This window comes from Molothrus ater, chromosome 6 (assembly GCF_012460135.2).
Source record: "Molothrus ater isolate BHLD 08-10-18 breed brown headed cowbird chromosome 6, BPBGC_Mater_1.1, whole genome shotgun sequence".
Lineage (NCBI taxonomy): Eukaryota > Metazoa > Chordata > Aves > Passeriformes > Icteridae > Molothrus > Molothrus ater.
The window spans coordinates 55,418,912-55,432,640 of NC_050483.2; the positions used below are offsets into that span (position 1 = coordinate 55,418,912).

At 38.2% G+C, this 13,729-nt stretch overlaps 1 protein-coding gene across 1 annotated transcript in view; it reads right to left on the minus strand.

The window, feature by feature from the left end:
* The window catches only part of BRF1 (BRF1 RNA polymerase III transcription initiation factor subunit), a 173,965-nt gene that overhangs the window by 94,344 nt on the left and 65,892 nt on the right, over window positions 1–13,729 (minus strand). Inside the window, exons 4-5 of the mRNA XM_036383304.2 lie at window positions 10,424–10,455; window positions 1,543–1,615 (exon numbers count right to left, since the gene is read on the minus strand). Coding sequence (XP_036239197.1) covers window positions 1,543–1,615; window positions 10,424–10,455 — 105 coding nt within the window. The remainder of the gene's footprint in view (window positions 1–1,542; window positions 1,616–10,423; window positions 10,456–13,729) is intronic.

Below are 13,729 nucleotides of genomic sequence, written 5' to 3' on the forward strand. Positions count from 1 at the left end.
TCTGTTATCCTCCAGCCTGCCCACCAAACAGCAACACTGCCACTGCACCTGTCAAACTATATCCCCCCTCGAAAGGCCAGAGTCAAGACACACAGATGAAGTTAATTAATTCAGTGACAGGGCTGCATCACAAATTTTGCCCAGGGCTGTATTACTGGCAGACACTATCTGAATTTACATCCTATCTTTATACAGAGCAGCAGGCATTAGAAAAATACTTGCAAGATGGTGTTAAGGTTCACTTAAGATTACTAATTAGAAATAAGCCACCTAAAAAAAAAAAAAGAAAAAAAAGCTGTTGGATCTTTCCTCCTGCTCTTTTTTGGAAAACACAGTCCCAGGCATTATCAGCAATCATTCTCTGCTAGTACTTTCCTCAGAAAGTGATAAAAGTTTTTTCTCAAAGGTCTCATGATGATAGCTGAGCCAATTAGAAATATTTACTGGATTTTGTAAATCTTAGGATGGGCTTGGAAGAGAGTGCTCAAACAGCAGTCTAAACCAGTATTTTTTCCATGTATAACAAGTACCTCTACATCTAACAAGTTTGCCTTTTCCCAAGCTGCATTAATTTTCACCTTGAAACTAAGCTGCAATGCAAATCCTGCCTGTTTTCTCTCTCTAAAAAAAGGACCAAAAAAAGTAAGGAAAAGTAAGAAGGGGAGTAGATTACTGAGAACAAGACCTCTGCAGCAGACCTGAGCTGTGCGGTGCTCTGTGTGGGAGCTGCTGCTCCCCTTGCTGCAGAAGCAGCAGCCCTGTGCCAGCCCAGAACAGCTCAAGGGGTGTGCCTGTGTTGTCCTTCTGCAACACAGCCATCTGATTCTCTTGGTACAGATGAAAGAGAGTGGGAGTGAGAGTGGGTAAAGATGCAGGCAGATAATTCCTACACAGTGGTGGGTAACAGTCACAAGACCTCGCTATAAATGCACTCTTTTAACTGGAATTGGCACAAATCCCCTTGGCTTAAACCCACAACCTAGAGAATGGCTTGTATACCCTTTTGACAGGTTAAACCCCACCTTCCTATCACAGTTACAATTTCAGTGTTGAGTTGTTTGAAGTTATTCACATGTTTGGAAAAAGTTGCTCATTTTCCACCAAGCCACTCGTATTTCAAGCACTGAACAGCCCAGCTACAGGTGAACGACAGATAGTAAATTTGGCAAATACTTACCAAATGTTGCAGCTGTGGAATTGAAGCATGACAGGCCTGCAGGAGCTTGCTGACACACACAAATTTGTTACACGTCAGTCCATTGTCTTAGTATAGCCCAAATTACTCTTGGAAAAAGCAACAAAACTATTTGCAAAAGAAAACAACATCTAGTTCCAAAAAAGCTCTTCCATAAAGGAGAACAGGCTCTTATAGTCAGCAATGCTCCTCGGCCTGGATTGATTCCAGCTTCACTATAAAGTTTCTACTTGAGTATTAACATACAATACTGTGTATATATACATACATACATACATATTTCTTTTCAAGTAACCATAGGAATAAAAGATTCAAATAGTCAAAAGTCATATCATTGAAAAAAATACCTATGGCTGGAGCATTTATGCAGAGTTCTCTGGCCAACACAAGGAAGGTTTTTCCCAGCACATAGACATTCACCTATTAAAAGACAAAAAAAGCATTATGTAGATCATAAACCACAAATGTTTTTAATAGAACATTTATATGGAAAGGAGAAAACCTCAACTTTCAAAATCTTAACCTGTTTAAAAAAATTCAAGTTATACAAGCAATATTCATATGTACAGGATAATACTCAGTGCCTGTCAAAATCTGCACAAATTAGCATTGTAAATCAAAGCATAAGTTTATATTGAAAAAATTATAAAAAGTTGTTCATCATGCTCTTCAGTGGGCTCAGTGCTGCCTCTGTAGTACACTTTTTCAGTTGTCACATTACATCATAAGGCATTAAGTAGACTTCAATGTAATATCAGTATATATAAAGTGTCATTTATCTTGCACCATTACAAAACCTGAGCAAGTACAAGTCAGTACAAATTGCAGTTCTGCATCATCTGTAGTGGCATAATTAAGTATTGCACAAGCACACACCAAACTTTTCACCAAATCAAGGAGTGGTGCTACGTGCCCCAAGGGTTATCTGTCAGATCTTGCTATTTGGCTATTGCCTCAGATCGCATTAAAAATATTAAGAAGAAAACAAAAAACAACACAAAAAATAATCAGAAAAGCCCTAAACCACACCAAACCTGCTCAGGCATCAGGGACAGAGCTCTGCTCCTATCCCCTCCTTCACTGCTGCACCCAGGAGGATGTAAATTGAGGGTAGGAGTTACTCTTCATACTCTGATTTGCAATTTATAGCACAGAGAGCCATATTTGTATTTTACAAGTCTGAGGAAGTTTTCTTTCTCTATCTTAAGTTGTGTTTTTGTGGTCAGCAAGAAAGGCAGGATGCACTCCAGTTCCCAATCAGTCTCAAACATTCCCATGGAGCTCCATGAACACCTTGCTTCCCCCAAGGCATATGTAAAGGTCAAGGTGAGTATACAAAACTCCATCCTCCTACAAGGTTTTGGGGTTGTTTTGAACAATGGTATATGCTCTGCTGCTTTTATGGAACAAAACTGCCCCTCTCTTTCCTATGCCTGGGTAGTGAAGTGTTTACTTAGCAGCCAATTACACAACTGAGTGATGATTATGGCACAAGCCAATGGAATTAAAAAAAATATTGCTCTTTCCATTTCATCAAAGAGCTTTGCCAACATCAGGTTAAAAGCAGACTTTCCTCCCAAGTGTATAGATGGTTCTACCAACCTAGCTAAAATATATCTATCTCAACAACAACCAAACCCCCAAACAACTGACATATTTTCACCTAGCCCTTCAAAATGTTTACGTGAAAATGTTCTTAATGTGTATTTTTCTCAAATATATTTTGCAAATCAGAACTTAGAACTTCAAAGATATCCTCAGAATGATCATATATCCTGAAAGTGACTGTGCTATCAATTATACATGAGATGATGGTAATTCATTCCATATTTAGTGAGAAATGAGTGTATTTCATGCTGTGTCTGACCAATGGTTGGAGTGGCCTACAAGATGCAAAAATATAGCCTTAAGTTTCACTGCCCTTTTTCTTCCTGAAATAGCAGACAACATAGAAGCACTATTCTAGGGGAAGGAAAAGTGCAAAATATACCCTCTGAATGAGAAGTCTATTTTCTAGGAAATAAGTTACCAAATTTTATGCAGAAAAAAATCCACACCTACAGAATCTGGCAATTGATACTGGAGCCTGAGAGTGTGTGACTTTCCATGAGCCACTGAGACAGAACAGATATCACTAAAGCAAAATGTCTGCAGCGTTTCAGCTGGCTTTAGATTCACTGCAAACTCAAAAATGGTTGTTTTGACCTTTTGTCTAAAAAATATTAACATAAAGAATGAGTGTTTGGCTGCAATTTCAGCCTTCTAAGCTGGCAGACCAAGTTACTATAAATCTTGAACCTCATCACTTAGATCTTGTTCTGCAAGGACGATTTCACTGCACAAATCAATAAAGCTACTTCAGTGGAGCCAAGTACATATGATGTTTCTATTAGAGGCTTCACAAACTCAACTAGTTCTCTCATATTAGTCTAGGGAAAAAAACAACATAAAACTCTAATCCAAACAAGTATTTTTTCCTTCCAGCCTTTTTCCTTGTCATGACATCCAAACACTTGATGGTTGTCACCATCAAACCACATCACTGCCTAAAACTCCTCCCAAGCAAACTCTCATAAACCCAATAATAAAGAGCAAATAAATATGAAGAGGCATAAAGAAGTATGTATTTTTTTCTAGTGAAGTTCTAACAATCAAAGTGATTTCCAAATTAAATCTAAAGCAAAGACAAATGAATAATAAATGTGCTCAAATACTATTTATCCTTCTTTCCTTGGACTAACTAAAAGTCTCCTGATCTATGGTTTATTTGAGAAGTAATGCACTTAAATCTAACCTGCTTTTCCACTTCACCCACATCATCAGTGTTTTATGACTGACTTCAAGGTGCAGGCTATGTATTTGCACAAAATAATAAATTAAAATAGAAATGGTAAATGAGGGAATTTCTTTCTTTTGCTCACAAGCCCATTTCTTTGTAGTTCCTGGTTACTACCTATTTAGAAAGAAAGCAAAATATACAGTACAGTCCATGTTCTGTATTGTTTTCCTCATGAAGCTCACATATTTTCAATGCCAGGGTCACAAAAAGAATCAGGAATATTTAATTGCTTCCAGTTTTTCTGGCAAATCAGTAGGAAAAATGACTTCAGGCCCTCTCAAACAATATGCTTCTCAACTTTGAAAGTTAACAGATATTCACGGGTTCTGGGGCACTTCTCATAAATGAAAAATTAAAGATGGCATAAAGTTCACTCAGAAATCTATAATGCCACTGAACTCCTGAAACATGATATTTAAGATCTCCTGGGTTTAGTGGAAGGTGGCCCTTTCACTAAAATTTTATTCCTCTATCACTGATTTCAGCTATTACTCACATGCACACACAGATCCCGTGACAGAAGAGATATGATATAAAATAGGCATTTAGAGAGGTCTTTCTTTACTCTCATCATTTGGTTTTTCTGCACTCCATTAAGCTTAGAAAATTAGGAGAATTAATTTAGAGGCCTACTTTAATTTCTAGTTCTTTCTTCATTAAGAACTTCTTATAAAAATTCATATACTCCAATCCATCAAAAGCTTAACGTTCCAAATTTAGAATCATATGACATTTGCATTTATAAAACCTAATTTTATATGAGTTTTTAGAATGGTGAATAAACAAAAATGCCCTTCTAAAAGGATGTCTCAGGCTTAAACTTGGATTGGTACAGCTTTAAAGCTTACCACATCAACTTCAGCCTCTTTTCCCCTTAATTTAAAAGGATCATACTGAAAAACAGTATTTCTCCAAACTCTCCCCAATCAAAACTGTTGAAGTGAGACAATTGCTTTATACACTTTCATAAGACTTGTGCTCTTTTTTTGCAGATTTTCACCATATATTAAAATGTAAATATAATTTAAAATTAAAACTTGATGCAATCACTAAGTTTAAGCATCAACCTAATGCAAAAGAGGGGTGTCAACCTCTGCTAGAGGGGAGATTTTAAAATATCTGCATACCCTGATAGTTTTTACCATATTCTCTTACATTCAACTCATTTTTAACAGAGTAAGTTTACAAGCATGTGAATCCATCACAGATTAAAAATTTAAAAAAAGGGCAAAACAAAAAACCAAGTAGCTTCTTTAGCAGGAAGACATTTTTCAGACAAAGTATGTGCTCACCAAGGCACTGCAAAAACCTCTTTTTAGAGGAGACCTTAAGATTCTCTAAGATGTTGTCCTTTACCAACAGTTAATTTCTGCTCTCATTATCAAACACATTATGTTAATTAAAAGGGGCATTTAGTGAAGGATTGGCTTCCAATTATTCAGTTACATCTTCACAACAAGATCCTTCTACTTGTTATGCTCTTTGCCCTTCACAGTATTTTTTGGAGACTGTCTTTTCATTTCACATCTGTCAGTCATCAGACACTGATTTCAAAGGGACACTTCCAGGGAGACTCTTTATCCTTTCATCATTTCCTCTTGCTTTCACATCATGCCTGATCTGTTCACAAATACCAATATACTTCCACTTTCAGAAATAGCAACAAACACCTCATTTCCAGTAACACAGGAATTCATCAGTCTAACACCTTCCAGAATTTTAAACTCTCCTGGGGAAACAGAGACTCTCCCATTCATACAGTTACCAGGTTACCAGGTCACGTTAACTTCTGGAGAGTAGCAAAAAATAAAGCTGCTACCATTGAATGGAAGTTTCTGCTGGACTGTAAGTTATAAAACAATAACCCCTCTACAAGCAATTTCCAAAAAGGCTTTTCAAGACCACAGTGTGGCATTCTGGCAGAGTACAACAAATGGTGACAGTGGTTAAGATATTCCTCTGGAAAGACAAAGACCGGGCAGTTGGAACACGATGAGAATTCACACTGTGAAACATCCATGGCTGCTTGCCTAAATAATTAAGCAAGCACGAAAAGCAAATGAGTTTTTAAGGAGAGTGTCTGTTGCTGGGGAAAGAGGCCCCTGTGGTTATTTGATTCATTATTAACATTTCTAGTGTAGTAATGCCTGAAGGTCCCAAACAGGTTGTTTAAATTAACTCAATCAACAGCAATTTGCATAGGGGCAATAAAGGCAAATACAGTCAACATGTTAATAACTTTAAATGAACAAAGGGTATCAAAAACTGAAGCAAACCAGTACAGTCTTTAAAAGAATACTCTATTTTACCTTTCTCCATGTAATAAACTGAAACATCCTATTTTTTTTGATCCATACTGCATTTAGAGCAGTCAAAAGGTAGCACACAAAAATACAAACAAGTACCAAACTCAGCTTGTCAGGCTGTCATTCAAAAGAGACACAAATCAAAACTAAGCAGCTTCCCTCTCATACTGGGCTTTAAAGCACTGCCTTCAGTCAGGGGACTCCAAAGGAGACTCTCCTTCTGCTAATCACATCCATGGCAGTCCTGGAGTTCCTCCTCCAATACCACAGCAGTACAGTAAGCCATTATCAAACCATCTATGCAAGAAAGTCAGAGAGTAATAATTTGCAATAATCATAGAAGAGTCAGGGAGCCCAATGCTGCCTTTAGATTAAATAAATGAAAATAAGTGTTCAAAAGTAATCCACAATAAAAATCCTTCTAGACAAGCAAGTACCAGACAAACTGCAGATGAAGAAATAGGGGTGAGAGTTCTGTTCTGAAGTGGAAGAGAGACCAAGCAAGTACTAGTCACTGATTTTCACTTCTTGGGCATCCCTCTTCCCTTACCTAGAACCACAGTGTAGTTCAGGTGGGAATGGATCTCATCAGGTCTCCAGCCCAACCTCCTGCTCCAAGCAGGCTCAGCCACAAGAACAGACCAGGTTGCCCTGGATCTTGAGAGCCTTGATGGATAAAAACTTCAAAACTGCTCTAAATGACCTGTTTCCACACTTGGCTGTCCTCACAGTGAAAAACCTTTTCTTGATATCAAGTAGAAACATCCCATTTTAATTAACTACATCCATTGCTGGTAATTTTCCTGCTGCACACTCCTATAAAGAGCCTGGCTCTTCAGATGTCTGAGATCTCTTCAGTGAACACCAGCCTTGTTTAATAACAGGACACACCATAAGGCATGCTAAAAATTATATTCTACTAGGCTGAAACTGGGGATCAGAGCAATGCCAAACCCTTCCCCAAAGCCTTCTGCGACCCCATTGCAAAGACCATGACACTGGAGATGACAAGAGACTAAAAAAACCCCCAGCAATTTCTGAGGATGTGAAAGGCAGCCTTTCACCACACTGAGATGAAACTTCAGCCAAACAGTTCTCCAGGTGCAAGGAATGGGATGCTTGGAAAGATGGGAGAAAACCTAAACTGTTCAGAACTTGGCCAAGGCTAGACAGGCTTTGCAGCTCTCCTAAACAAGCCAGGCCTGTTGCTTACATTGGACTAACAAAAAAGCAAACAAAAGGCCTGATTGCAGACCTCTCTAAGGACTATATTTGCAAGTAAAATGCAGGATCTGAAAATATAAGCAAGTACTTTCCCTGTCCTTCCAACTCAATCAACAAGCAGCACGACTGCTCAGCACAAGGAAGGCGCCTGATTTGTAGCAGGGCTCTGGACATTTTCAGATCATTTCAGATCCTGCTTTGAAGTCCAAATGTATCAGAGGCATTCTGGATCCAACAACACTTTCAACAGGAGATTTCCAAGATGTAAGATGTATTTTACATGAAGATAAAACACCCAAGGAAATTGCCTTTCCAATTAAAAAAAAAAGACAAAAAAAAAGACTTTTTGTCTTTTCCCAAGATGGCAGCAATTTTGAAGCTCCAAAAATTCTTATGAAAATGCAGCAGTTCCCCAGTGGAACAAGACAAACTCCCACATCTCAGTCATCAGCATAAGAGGAAAACTGATATGACTTTTTAAACAGACTGCCATTAACAGTAAAAATTAGTCTCCTCTATTGCTAAGTTTTAGCAGCACAATACTATCCTAAAAGCACATTACACTGTAGGGGACATTTTTTAAAATTATATTTTATTTTTATTTTTTTATATTTTTAAGTCCCAAAGTAATTCAAGAAAGACTGGAAGAGGGCTTGTACAACAAGTACAAACCACAGCCTAAGAGGGCATTCTTAGAATTACCTCTACCACTTTTTTTCTAAAGAGCAGCAAGAGAAAAAGAATATAATATATGTCATTAAACAAGTACTGAGTTGTAGGGAACAGCAGATTCAGGACTTGGTTAAATGGTGGACATGGTGGTGGTTGATGGCTGGACCTGGTGGTCTTGGAGGTCTTTTGATTCTATGATTATTTCACCCTCAAATGCACTGAAACCTATTTCAGGGTGCTCAATAATTCAGTCAGCAGCCTCCATGGAGACAATCTGTAAGGATGTTTCATGTGGTGACTTTCTTAACAAAATTCCTGCAGCCAGATGACAAAGGGCCCTGCAGGTCCCTCACCTCCCACTGCAACTGAGCTGCAGAAACATCCTTCCAGATTGTCTCCATCAGGAACATTCTGAAGAAAAAACTCAGCATATCTCACCATTCACTATTCGTTTCTAAGCCAGAGTTGGTGCAGGTCAGCAGTAGCTCATTTTTTAGACTTCAGATGTGACTTTTTTGTGATATAAAATCAACACCTTTCTCATCTCACTCAGAAAAACAGTTACCTGGACCACTTATGACAAATCTGGTACAGATGAGTATGAACAAATTAAGTAGTTTGGAAAGTAATTTGCTGCCACCACTACTACTGCTGCTCTGAACTCTTCTTCCTTAAGAACATTTATATCCCAACTTCAGGATAGCAGAGTAGGCCTTGAAAAAAAGAGGCTCTTCAAAGTAAAATAGTATCATCTAATGAACTGTTTTTGAAAAAATAATTCTTTTTTAGGTTTTGTGGGCAAAGACTTATCTAAAGCAGAATGTACTGAATGTACTAAATTTACTGCCTGGGCCACAAATGTTTTGCTATCAAGGTGGCTTGGGTGGGTTTTTTTGTTGGTTTTTTTTTGGCTCGATTTGTAGTTGTGGTTTTCTGTGTGGTTTGTGGCTTTGCTTGTTTGATTTTTTTTTTTAAACAGACTTGTGGAGGAGGAAAAAAAACATCAAGCTAGAACCTGAAAAACTCATTTATGTATTCTTAAACAGGACTTTCTGGATAGGTAGAGTTAACAATAACATTCAACATTCCTGTTTGCTCAGATTCACCTTAAAGAAGCCACAAAGTAGAGCTCATCAGAAGACAGTTAAATGCAAATCAAGACACTGAAATCTTGGATTTTTCTCTTTCAGGAGTTGATTATTTCCCTACTACTCATATATTTCTGTCTCTCCCATCTCCTCAGTTACCTCTCTTTAACCTTTTGGTCCCCCATAAGTTCCATCTCAGAATCTTTTCTGGCTGGAATGCACAGAGGGGAGAAGACAAATCAATTTTTCTTGTCTGTTTCTGCTGACAATACATTTTTCTTTTTCTTCTTACAGATACAATATCTCTTCTTCTAGTTCACATTGTGACTGTTCTTCATATTACTGTGATCATTCTATTTCAAAACCATCACCATGAAAAATTACCTGTGTTTAGAAGGAAAACAAACCTTCATTCTACACATGCACTGTTTGGTCGTGAGCAATCAAAATAATTCAATCAGAGTTTAGAAAAGAGAAGAAAGTTACTAAATTTCAGAATTAAAGATGCATTTGATTATTGCAATTCCAGCAGATTGCTTCAAGCAATAAATAGTCTTCAGAGGGATGCCATTTACCAAGACAGCTGGGAGGACAAAAATAGATGCAAGTAACCTACTCTCATTGTATGTAAAACAGTTGTAACAGAGAGAATGAGGGTAGGACAACATATGTCAGTAGAGCTCTCTGTTTCTATTTCCATTTCTATTTCTACAGACAGAGCAAGTTCGTATTTCTCTCAAAATACATTTTATAAAACACAGTTCTGAAGTGCACGATACATTTATGCAGCATTACCTACCAAAAAGGTTATTTCTGTCGTCAACAACTGTTGTTTTAAAAATATGCAGCATCTGACCCTGTGCCACTGCAGTGACTCTGAATCCTGATGAAAGGATCATACCAACTCCTTCTACATTGTTTGCAGCATTAAGAGCAAAAAATTTTTCTGACATTTAATATTACTGGAAAATTACTCAGATTTCCAAACCCAGTGATTTTCCACTCAGATATTTTAAAGAAAAATTAAAACAAATTTAAAGTTTAAAAAATTAAACTTTAACAATTAATAAAAAAGTCAAAATAAAAAAGGGTACAATACCTGAAGAAGGTCACTGAGGTCAAGTAACATGTCTGTGAAAGAAGTCAAGGAACATACATGCTTCTTGACTGTGACAGTATTTCTTAATTTCATTTCATTAGCCAGCCAAAGTAAGGGAAGAAATAAACCCAGGTTAACTGTTAAAGAAACCAAATATGGGTTAGGTCAGTTCACCACTTATGCTAACAGCCAACATCCAGTTAATTGTTCAGCTGCCTACAACACCCTGCCAGCACCTGCTGAATGTACTGCTCAAGTTGACAGTAATAGAATGATCACAGTGGTGAGATGGTCTCAAAGAGCAAGCCATCAATTTGTGTGACCTACAACACTCACCATATCCTGCAGCCCAAGAAAGACCCAGGGGTAAGGGAGTCCTCTGCTCTGCTCAGACCCCACCCCAGCCTGGGATCCCAGCACAGGAAGGACACTGAACTGCTGGACAGAGTTCAGGGGAGGCCACCAAGATGATCAGAGGGATGGAGCAGCTCTGCTATGAGGAAAGGCTGAGATAATTTGGATTATTCAACTTGGAAAAGGGAAGGCTTTGGGATGACCTAATTGCTGCCTTCTGATACCTGAAAGGAGCCTACAAGAAAGATGGAGAAGAGCTTGTAGTGACAGGACAAGGGGGAGTGGCTTCAAACTGAGAGTAGGGTTAGGCTGGATATTGGGAATGAATTTGTTAGTGTGAGGGTGCTGAGGTCCTAGCACAGGTTACCCAGAGAAGCTGTGGATGCTCCATCCCTAGATGTGTTCAAGGCCAGGCTGGATGGGGCTCTGAGCAACCTGGACTAGTGGAAGGTGTCCCTGCACAAGGCAGGGGGTGGAACTGGATGACCTTTAACTCCAACTCAGGCCATTCTGTTATTCTATGATAACTAAAAACAGTAATAGCATCAAGATAGAACACCCTTATTACACCTGAATATAACATATCATCAGTCTCCTATGCCAGCTTAAGAGCCCAGAAACACAGATGGAAGAGCAAACTAAGAAAACTGATATAAGTTTCTATGAGGTCAAAGATCTGGGAAGGGAAAGCTGCTTTGGCTGCTCCCTTCTCCACCCAAGCAAATCCAGTGTTACCTTTCAGTTTTCACTCCCTTCATGATATCCTGTGCTGCTGCAAAATATTAGGTCACCATCTACTCATTATGGGCACACTTGGAAAACATAATAGTTAAAAACAAGCCAAACCACTACAAATTTCCATTAGATTTAACTGAAAGCAAGCACACTTATGGCTGCATTGTCTAAACATTGTCCAAAACAGAGGAGGAAAAAATAAAAGAAAGCACCATGAAGCCCAAGGTGCAAAGGTAGCCCTTTTGCTGCTGTTAATGAGCACATGCTGGATATCCTATCAGCTAATCAGGTGTGGCTCACATGTTGTAAAAGGGCTTTATCATTAAAAGGAGTGTCAAGGTAAAGTGTGAGAGAAGGGGAAAGAGTGAGACATGCAAAGAAAAAATGTATGCAGGGCTGTGTGTGAGTTTTTGCATGCAGCAATGTGCTAAGAAATCCAGCATTAAACAAAATGCAGGGACGCCAGTGTAGTTTGGTGCATGTTGTGGTAATATTAGTGTATTAGTGACTGTTCTTCAAGTAATCCAGGGTAATACATTTCTCCTAAACATTATCAGCTGTGTAAAGAGAGTAATTCAGATAACGTAATCAGTTTATACATAAACATTTTCCTTGCAAAGAACTTTTATCCTTGAGCATTTCTACCCTTAGTTTGCATTTGAAATTGTATGAATGTACTCCAAATTTGTTACAAAATTTAATACATTATGTTAATATTATTTGGTGGAAATTAATTTCCACATTAAAAACCACAGCAATGCTGGGTAGTTAATTAGCTGAAAATTCACTATGGCTCTGAAAAAAAAAAATCAGAAATCCATTATAGGTAGTATTATGCAAGACATTACATTAATCTGAAATTTTAACACAGTAAGGAAACTGCTAACAAAAACCATCTGTAAAATACACAGCTTAGAAATCTACACAGAGCAATACTGAATTCAGTGCAAATTTTTTGTAAAAGTGAAAAAAGAGAAAATGGAAAGACGTTAGCAATGCAATTGCCAAGGAACCATAATAATTGTCAGCTCATCAAACGGATCTAGGAAGAAATCACTATGCCAATTTTGTGCTCAAGAAATATTCTAAGTCTGAAAATGTTCCCAGCTCATTATTGACTTGAAGTGCCTGATTATTCTATGCCCACCCTGACATACTGGCCCCAATGAGACAAAGCAAAATTATTACTCATATCTGATAGATCTCACCACATTTTAGGAGGGAAGAAAACCCTGAAACACCAAAAGAAATGCATCTCATAGGTTATTGAGGCAGCTTATAGGTTATTGAAGTGAATAACTGAGTGGTCCTAGAGCCTGGCTGCTGTCACTGGAGACAGAAGAGGAGTTGGAAGGAGCATCAGTGCCAAATGCTAATTCAGATTTTACGTGAGCCAGTGAGGTGCTTTTCTAACCCAGGCATTTCAGTTACAGTCATGAAATCTGCATACCAGAGTATTCTTCAACCTCCTCAAACTGTTGAACACACTTTGGTAGAAAATCTAAACTTACTAACACATTACAAATGCTGAGGCTTTATTACTGCAACGAAAACAAACCCACCTTTCTATGCATTTATAATGACACAAGATCAGAGCTAAGGATTGGGAAATTCACAAGCAGGATTCAGGCAATTCTGAATCAATTTAGAGCTACACTATAGATGCTTTAACATACAGTTCCCTTGCAACTTAGAGAAGTTAGTTCAAATGTCCACCGAAATTGTAAGCAAAGGTCACAATAAAAATGTGGTGCTTCTGGATTTCATTTAAGGTAGCCCCCAGCAATCTCTCTCCCTGATTAGATGTGCAGCTACTACAGCAAAGCAAAAGGGGAAACTTGAGTCATGCAGTAGCACTGGGTTGGCCTTTACTATGAACATTGTGGGCACGATTATCAGCAGGAAGTGGTTGTAAAAACAGGCTGTTGTTTTCAAACTCCTTTTCAGAGCTGGAACAGTGCAGGAGAACATACAACAACAGCTGAAACCAGCAGATAATACTTAATATGTATTCAAAAATTATACAATCGTAATACAAATGTTTTCTTTGAGGCTGGAAGAAAACAATGATCATTTTACATATGGAGACTGCTACCCACATGGAAAAGCTCCTGAAGGGATGGAAAGCTACTGGTACTGTGGATATACCCATGCAAAAAACAGGGCACAAGGGGACTTAGGCTATAAATGTGCCCAAGTTAAAACAAATAAATGGAA